The sequence below is a fragment of the Pteropus vampyrus genome, unplaced genomic scaffold (genome assembly GCF_000151845.1).
Source record: "Pteropus vampyrus isolate Shadow unplaced genomic scaffold, Pvam_2.0 Scaffold223, whole genome shotgun sequence".
Classification (NCBI taxonomy): domain Eukaryota; kingdom Metazoa; phylum Chordata; class Mammalia; order Chiroptera; family Pteropodidae; genus Pteropus; species Pteropus vampyrus.
The window spans coordinates 21,572-31,048 of NW_011889004.1; the positions used below are offsets into that span (position 1 = coordinate 21,572).

At 42.7% G+C, this 9,477-nt stretch overlaps 1 protein-coding gene across 1 annotated transcript in view; it reads right to left on the reverse strand.

Moving 5' to 3' along the window:
* The window catches only part of RNF185 (ring finger protein 185), a 32,227-nt gene that overhangs the window by 16,284 nt on the left and 6,466 nt on the right, over window positions 1-9,477 (reverse strand). Inside the window, exon 2 of the mRNA XM_011373287.2 lies at window positions 232-455. Within this exon, the coding sequence (XP_011371589.1) occupies window positions 232-407 (176 nt within the window). The 5' untranslated portion in view covers window positions 408-455. The remainder of the gene's footprint in view (window positions 1-231; window positions 456-9,477) is intronic.

Sequence of the window (9,477 nt, forward strand, 5' to 3'; positions counted from 1 at the left end):
AGTGTAATCACTTTAGAGATGGGGATATGGAGCCCAGGGTGGGGACAGGATTTGCCCAAGGTTGCTCAGCTCATCAGCGGCAGAACTGGGATGAGAACCCAGGTCTCTTGCCTTTGGGCCTGAATGTATCAAGACCCAAAGTAGGTGGGAAACCTTCTCTAAAGCTGTCTAGGGCTATGAGCTTTCTCAACTTGACAGTGTATCCTCTAGGGAGGAGGCAGGGGTACTGACCAGAAAAGGTGGCCGCACAGGCTGATGACGGCATCCTTGGCTGTGTCCAGGCAAATGTTGCACTCAAAGGTGCTGTCCTGCCCTCCGCTCTCGCCAGCACCATTGCTGCTGCCACTGGGCCCCCCTGCACTGGAGTTCTCAGGGGATGCAGAGGCCGAGGGCCCCTTGTTTGCCATCCTTGGCTTTCAGCAAACTCTTGAGTGAAGATTCTCCCCGGGAAAATCCTGAAAGGCAAAGAGCCCTTGATTGTCCATTTCTGCAGCCCAGTATCCCTCACCCTGGCTCCACACCAATACCCCCATCTCCTCTCAGCTCCAGAAGTTCAGACTGAACTCCTGAGTAGACTTCCCAGGGGCTGCAGAGGATAACAGTTGTGGGGCACTAGAGAGCAATGACTCAGAAACTTCCATGAACATAGTGTAGAATGTACCACACAAATACACAAACCATTCCAATATAGAGCAGTCTCCAGATGGACTCTCCAGAAGAACTGGCATCCTGTCTCACTGTCTTTACATTCTCCCAGGATAACCACCCCAGATGACAAATACTTGCTCAGTCAAATTGAACAGTCACAGGCTGTCCTCTAACTATGGACAGCCTCCATGTTGGCAGGTGAATCTGCTCAGGCCAGAAAGTATTTGACTGGTATATGCCGGAATACAAAGAAAACCCATAACTATGAAAGGTGAGGTGCTAGAAAGGACAAGAAAAGTCATCTGGTCCAATGTCTTCCACACTGCAATCCTTTGCATTTCCCTTTCTGCCAAGTTAGAATACCACCCACCTTATTTTGTCTAAATCAACTTTTTAGCTTCAATACCTTTAAAGAGGAGGCTTATGATACTGCTGAAAATAGAAAACCAGTATTACTTAACATAAGTGAAAGATAAATATAAATGTAATGAAGGAAAATCTTTTATTCTCATACCATCTGAAATCATCTGGCACACTCATATCATGCTGTGGGCGAATCTGATCTGATCTAATGTCTTTAGGAAACTGTGGCCTGAGACTGCTCGGGCTACCTGACTCATGTGGAGCTGAGACTGGGACTCATGACACTCAGTTTGTATTCAAATCACTGTGCCAACAAAGATCAAGCTGGCCACCAAATGCTGGGAGAAAGAGAATGCTGTTCACTACTATCTCCAAATCAAAGAGTCTGCCAGGAGCTGAACAGAAGGAGGACTAGACCAACACCAAAGGATACTCAGAAATTCTGGGTGCAGATTAAGCATCTGTCAAGAGCCCTGATCTGGCTACTCTCACAATCTCAGAAATTCCAAGGAGGAAATGCTAGCTAGCTACCACAGTCAGAGAATCAGGGGCTTGGATGCTGGTCCCAGTCAACAGGTATTTTTGGGAACCTCCCTTCTCCTCCCCAGGCCAGTTTTCTCATCTGTAAACTGAGGCACTGGACAACATGGTCTCCTAGGTGCTCTTTTCCAGCTCTGAAACTGTGTCGTTCCAGGTCACCTCATCCACCCTCTCCAAAGCAGGTGGCCCCGCCACAAGTCTGGGACTCACCAATGGAGCACAAGACCACCACCCCGATTTCAGCTTCCAAAGTATGAGGAGGCGAGGACCAAAAATCCACAGTTCTCTCTCAGACCAAGAAGCCTTTCTAGACACCACCACCTCAGAACTCTGGACTCATGAGCATCTCTCAGAACAAAAGCAGCTCAGTGACTTAGGGAGAAGAGGACAGCTCACTGCCACCTTTTCACTCAGTTACATCATTTTACATAATGTCCCAGAAGGACAGCCAGCTGCCAGCAGCACCAGTGCCTTGCTGGCCACAGTTCCAAGACCTTACCTATAACCCAGTACTTCCTCCTCTCCATACACATTTGCTCTCTTCTTTGTAGGATGGAGTCTACTTGTGAGGGCTACATTATGGCCTTTCTTTGCTGTTCTAGCTAAAGTATCCTACATATTTTTCTTTAAAAAAAAAAAAATCTTTTAAGATGAAGGACTATGTGTATAGATATGGAAATACAACCATAAAGTCAGGTTCACAGATTGATCTTGACTGTCTTTTGTCAAGACAGCAGACAGCACAACCAGTAAAGCATTCTTCCTTAAAAAGAAAACGCAGACTCTAATTAAGCCTCTAAAATGGTAGTGGAGAGAAAAGATGAATTAAGAACAGGAAAGTTGATGGTTTTTGGTACTGGATGATGAATGGAGACTCACTGTAGTAATTTATTTTGTGTGTGCTTATAAATTTCCATAAATAAAAGGTATTTAAAAAAAAATGGTCAGGATGCAAAAGAGTATGTGTATGAATGGGTAAAAACAAAGCATAAAATGAGTGTGTGTACACATGTATACACGCATATACATATGTGTATATATACTTATATAGACATACATATATACACATATGCAAAGAAAATGTCTAGAACGCACATACTAAACTATCAACAGTCATTTCTGGGATTATGAGGGCTGGGGAATTTTGAATTTTAAATTCTTATCTTGCTTTAATGTTTCATGATAAGCAGATATTACTCTTACAATAATATTTTTAAAAAGGAAATTATAAAATTTATGTATAATATTATACTTGTTAAATAATGAATATAAATATTAGTAAATGTCTTTTAAAATGTTGAAGAACATACCAAACTGTTAATAGTGATTATCTCTGTATTGGTGGAGCTTAGAGGTAGTGACTTATACTTTCTGAATCCTCTCCATTCATAAAACTGACATTTTTACATGTATTAATTCTGAAATCAGACATGAGTGAGAGAACATGTTTTTAAAATTTCCCTAATGTTCCAGTTTTCCCCAACCCTGAAAAGCTCTGAATTCAAGTCCTGACTCCACCACTGACTAGCTGTGTGGCTAAGGGGAGACACCTTGATGGCTTCAACTGTTTTTCTCATATGAAAAGTGAGGGTGTCATGCCTCCTACAAGGCTGCTAAGGTGGCCCTGTGAGATAACACAGTAACTTGAAGAGCGCACCAAGGTAAGAGGGGGCTGTTGCTGCTGGGGAGATGCACACACACAGACACACACACACATACTTACCCTGGTCCACTGCCCTCTCCACTCCCTGGACCTAACAAGGCTCTGCATGGTGCATAATCCTACACACAGGGACAAGGGGACAGTCAGGTTCAAGGTAGGTATCACCTGACAGTATCAGGTCAGCTCAGAGTTTGCAGGGAGTAGGTGCCTTGCAGCAGGCCAGGCACTGGAATAGGTCTGCATGGCCCAACTCTAGGCAGATCACATCGCTCTCAGTCTAATTTTTAACAGACGAATTACATGGTGCCTACCTGGGTTCTAGAGCCTCATCCTGGAAGGCACTCAAATATTTGCTGAGTAGGTTCAGGCATGCATGACTAATCTTGGTCAACTCCCAGGCCAACTACTCACAAATGTCTTTTTGCAATATATCCTTGGCCCCAGAGCTGCACGGCCATCCCTAGAGCCTCTTCTCCTCATCTCCTCCCTACCCTCAAGCACAGGAACCTTACTGCATCAGGGCAACGTGGCAGAAATGGGCAACTTTCCCTGGGAACTGTCCACTGAGCACCTCCAGAAAAACAAAATGTGGCCACAACTTCATGGACTCAGACTGAGACAGTGACTCAGAGGACAGAGGGCCCTGGTCAGCTCAGGAACTGGACAGAGTAAAAGGGAAGCAGGCCCGGAGCATGCCTGAGCTGCCATCCTAATAAAATTTTTACTGGTTCCTGTAGAGCCTAAAGACTTGGACTTGACCACACAGAGACCTTGTGGCTGGTTTTGTGCCCCTGTCTCTAACCTGACCATTCTTCATTCTTGATTTGAATCCATTTTCTAGTTTTTAAAACATTCACATCTATTACTCCTTCTGATCTTTAGTTTACAGAGGAAGATATCAGGCCATGGATGTTAGAGGATTTGCCCAAGGCCAGGTCATCATACAGTGCCAAATTCAGACTTTCCAACACAGCATCAGCACTCTTTTCACTCTTACATATTACCCTTTAACATGCAGCTCTACAAAATTAAATACCTGGTCTTTGTTTTCCCTCAAATTCATTGTGCAATGCTATAACTTTTGTGTTCTTTGAAGTGAATGCAAAGCAAACTCACCACTCAACCATTTATGCATTCAACCAACAGAGCTCCATACCAACTACAATCAAGGCTGGCTGCGGCAGCGGGTGTGTGTGTGGGGATGGTGGGAGTGGGGAGGTGGTCACAAAGAAGAGCAAGGTCAAGTTGAAGCTCTGGAATCTAGGACAGGAGCTAAGGAAGATACATGGATTCTTAACAAGGGGCCACATCAAACATCAAACTTGCCTGTTTTTCCTAAACAAGGCACCTTCTCAGAGTTCTGGTTCCTAGACCCTCTCAAGGATTTAAACAGAATCTGGATCTGGATAGGGCCCACTAATCTACATCTTTAAATAAATGTGCCCTACTTTCCACTCCAGATGATTCTTGGACGAAGAGTTTTGGAAACCCAGATCTCAAACAGAGAGAACGTTACCAAAAGCACAATGCAATTACAGCACAGCACAGAGTTTGGGAGGGACAGCAAACTCAAGAGCCTGTCCTTCAGAATACACAACCTCTAGCTACAGTCCAGAGGCACTATGGAGAGGTCAGATAAACTTGGGAGGTGAGGGACAAGTTCACTGAGATCTCAGACAAGCCAGCACCTGGTCCATCCAGAACAGAGCTTACTATGTAAGAAACAAGTTCACACCTAGTTTCAAAAAACATTCCTAAATTTGAGATGTCAAGGGCAGCACCTGTGATGCTGGGACTAAAGCAGATCTGCAATGCTTAATTATCTCTTAGGAATAGAGCCTAGAAGCTAAAGTGAACTGACCCAGCATCCTCACTCTTTTTACCTTCCCAGAGCTGGTCTGTTCCACCTCACAGAACTGAGCAAGGGAGAGAATGCGAGCTGCATATCCCTGTAGGAACCACCAGGGAACTGGACCTCATGAAGAAATCTTCAGGTTCTAGAGAACTGCAGGTATTCATAATCTGCCTCCTCTGCCCTTTTAACTCAAAGAATTCCTGGACCAGGGCATACAGAGAAATCTAGAAATGTTAATCCTAGTTATGAAGATAACAAATTTGAATCATAAATAAATAACTGGCATGAGCCAAGAGGGGACCCAGCAGAGGTCTTCTTCCATTGGGCACATGCTTGTTCATACATGCCAAGAACTGTGGTGAGCCTGAGCCTGTCTGCGCTGCTCATTAGGCTACTGAGGTACCACACGTAGGCAGAGATGGGACCTGCATTCCAAGAATGTCTACATCACACTCACAGAAGGTTGAGGTAGGAAGAAATCTGAGTAAGTTCATTGGAACTTGGATGCACAGAAATGAGGCTCTAAACTTTTAGAGTCTAAATGGAGTTTAGGTCCCCAGGCTAGTTCACAGAGGCCTGGTCCTCAAACATAGGACCAAGGGCATGAATAGACTTTCAGGTCCAGAAGGCCAGAGCAGGCTGCGAAGACTGGCCTCTCTTCCTTGGGGCTGCACTCATCTTTTTCTCTGGTCCCTTCTAATATCCCTATCTGTTCAACCAACCCTGCTCCTACCTTCAATGATTTATTAAAGTTTCTACTGGTTAGGCGTTCAGGATACAAAAATAAAAGATTCAGTCTAAAGGGGGACACAGACAAGTAAACCAAAAAAGCAGCTCGGTGCGCTGGCCGCTGACAGAAGTGTGTACAGTGTGTGAGGGCTGAGCATGCTGGGGAGGACGCAGACACAGCACACAGGACAAGTGGATAATTCACTGTGCCAAGTTCAGTGTGGCTGGAGCCCAGGGCACCCATGGGTATGGTAGGGGAGCATGGGCTGGGACTGAGACAAGAAGAAAGGCCTTGTGTCCATATTTGAGTGGGGATTCTAGGGTCAGCTGTGCCTACTTTTCCACATTTTCTTCTATTGTTTCTGAATCAAACTGAGTTTTTTGTTTGTTTTAAGTTTCAATGCTTTCTTTTAAGAAAGGGTGAAGTAGGATTGGATTGTCTCGGCGCAAGCTTATAAGGGTCATCCAAGAGGCTGCCTTTTGTCATCCCTTATATCACTGTCTTTAAATGTTCCGTAACTTTTACTTAGGACTTTTGTCCTTAAAAATTAGCATGGCAGAGAAGAATTTGATGGTTTTGGTTTCAAATCTCGGCTCTGCCACTTTGTGACTTCAGACATTTTCTCTCTGAGCCCTTGTTTTACTCACAGGACAGTTGTAAGGAATAAAGAGATAAAACTAAGTAATTAGCACAGTGACCAGAACATAGTTAAGTGCTCAAGAACTGTTAATCCCCTCATCCGCCCGTAAGGTCTCTCAGCAGTACACTGGAGTGTACTGCTGCTTTATATTCCCATAGAGCTATGCAATCAGCAGGTACTTGGTTAATTTGCTGAATGAATGAGTCACAACTTCCCTTTCTGAATGAGCATTGTTCCTTGAAGGCACAGTAGGTTAGACAACAGAACTATGTAAGAAGAAATCCATAATGGGACACACTTGAGCCAGGCAAAATTAGATTTTCCCCAAAACTGTTAAAATCAGGAGGTATCTGTTATATTTATTATCATTGTGGATAACATCAACTAACACTCTGCTCAGCCCTTTACACAAATTATTTCATTTAATCTTTACAGCCCACATTTGAGGTAAACACCACTTTACCAATGTTAGCATCTGCTGGCTCAAAATAGTTAGGTCATTGGCCCATGGTCACAGAGCCAGTCAGAGGCAAAGCTTCCCAACTCCCAAGCCAATGTGTTTAACAGACAATACCTGAGTGATCTGTTCATGTGTCTTGTCTCCTCAAACTCAGGCCCAGCTTCCATGTGCCTTACTCAACAGAGCCAGGAACCTCAAGAGCACTTCATAAATGTGTATGGGTTGATGGAGCTAATGCCCCAGAATGCTTACAACTGTAAGACTTAATACGAATCAATTTAGCCAACTAAAGTTGTGGAAAATCAGCATCCTAAAAGAACAAGACATTCTTCTGTGATGTTTTTCAGAACTGGAAATGCTACATAACCTTTCGAAATAATTTTTTAAAAATATAAGTATTGCCCAAAACTCTTAAACAAATGGGATAAAAAGATTAGAGATCTGCAATCAGAAAAATATTCAAGTTTTCCCAAATTGGTACTCACCTCTATTAGGGAGAATGGTACTCTTATAGAGGATTATTCACTAAACTTGTTTACTTTAGTTAGACATCTCCTGGAGCCTAGACATCTCCTGGAGCCTGACAATGTTCAATAAATGTTCAATAAATGTTGAATGTTCAATAAATGTATGTGAATGAATGATGGGGATTTGACAATTTCAACTCAAATCAATATAACTGAGTAAAAAATCATATTAAAGAAAAGATCTTCAGACTAGACAGATCCCAGTTAAGAGCTGTGGATTTTTAGTATAATACAGTGAAAGGAAAAATCTGGAGCCAGAAGACCTAGTCTGACACTCAGCTCTGCTACTCACAAAACCAGGATCTTCACCTGCAAATAGGATAACTATGTCTGCCCTTCCTTTATTATCAGAAAAGTTTTCAAAATGAGGGCTTTGCTTTTATTTTCAGTCAGTAAATCCTTATTAATTCAGATTCTATAATGTCTCATTATTTCAGATTATACCTGAGGTTGAGCTACAGACCTCTAAAATACTCTGAAGGTGAAGTATAAAAAGAAAATGAGTAAGGTTAACAAGATTTAACTAATTAAGAAGAAAACTTTCTAACAGTTTAATAACATCCAGCATATACTTGACAAAACAATGACCTCACTTCTTCCAATAGGAGGTCCTGAGGAGGACCTTCAGGAGAGTATACGTAAGATAGAACAACCATGGTTAAAAATAAAATCAAAATGACATCATTTTGAATAATCTTTAACACTGACTTCTACAAATCATTGTGTCCCAAGCCACAATTAATTATCAGTGCAGTTTGGAAAACATTTAAAGAATGCCCAGAATTAGGCTCAATGATTAAAATAAAACAGACAAGATTCTGGTTCCTGCCCTCGAGTTCATGGTCTAGTCAGAATTTAACTTTTTTTTTTTTCTTTTTTAAATCTCACAGTGAAAAATGGCTTTGTAAAGATGGTATTGTTAAGAAAAACAATTTTCCCGTACTTCTGCCCAGGATCCACTCCAGAGGGCTGTCCATCTTTATAAAACCCCGCCATGCCTACAACACAAGGTGCTTCTGAGGAGCAATTGGGAGTGTGGTTATTGAAGAGTCATGTGCTATAGAGACTACCACAGGAGTCAATGTGGTGACTGGTTCCAGGATGGAATGGCCAGCCAGTCTCCTAGGCCATTTCCACGGAAGCAGGCATGGCTTGCTGCTTCTGATCTCTACGTGTCCTTAGGCCAGCTAGGATACAAGGGCACCACTTCTTAGTGGTGCTTTGCTCCCACTGCTCAGTGAAATGAAGAGACAGACCCGTGTCATCCCCAGCTGATGTGAAGAGTAAAGCAGCAGAATCCATATTAGCCATGAAGCAATTAGGGCCACATCTGAAGCCTTAGTGGCTTCTTCCCTACTTTAAAAACTACATTGCTGGCAATGATTTCTTGGATATGACACCAAAGGCACAGGCGACAATGAAAAAATAGACAAATTGGACTCAATGAAAATTTAAAAATTTGTGCATCAAAAGACACTAACAACAGAGTAAAACGGTAACTCACAGAATAAGAGAAAATATTTGCAAATCATGTATCTGAGGGATAAATATCCAGAAAAATAAAGAACCCCTAAATTTAACAACAACAACAAAAATAATCTGATTCAAAAATGGGCAAAGTGCTTGGATAGACGTTTCTTCAAAGATATTCGAATAGCCAAAAACAACATAAAAAAATGCTGCTCACTAATTATTAGGAAAATGCTAATCAAAACTATGAGAAACCACCTCACCCATTAGGATGGCTACCGATAGGGTTCCCAGACCCAATTCCAATGTGGGGCAGGTTCCCCACACCAACAAACAATTTTTAGACACCACTAGTATGTCCAAGAATTCACCTCAATTCTGACACTACCCAGAGACAGATTAGATTCCACAGTTAAGGGTTCAGTCCTACAATACTGTCTCCCTACACACGCATACTTCAGACGCCTGCCACAAAAGCCCAGGCTCTAACCTGTGCTTCTGACCAACGAGCTACAAATTGGAGGTTGCAATGAACCCCTCCAACTCAGAATGCCAACTGCAAGTCCATATTGTTACCTGTA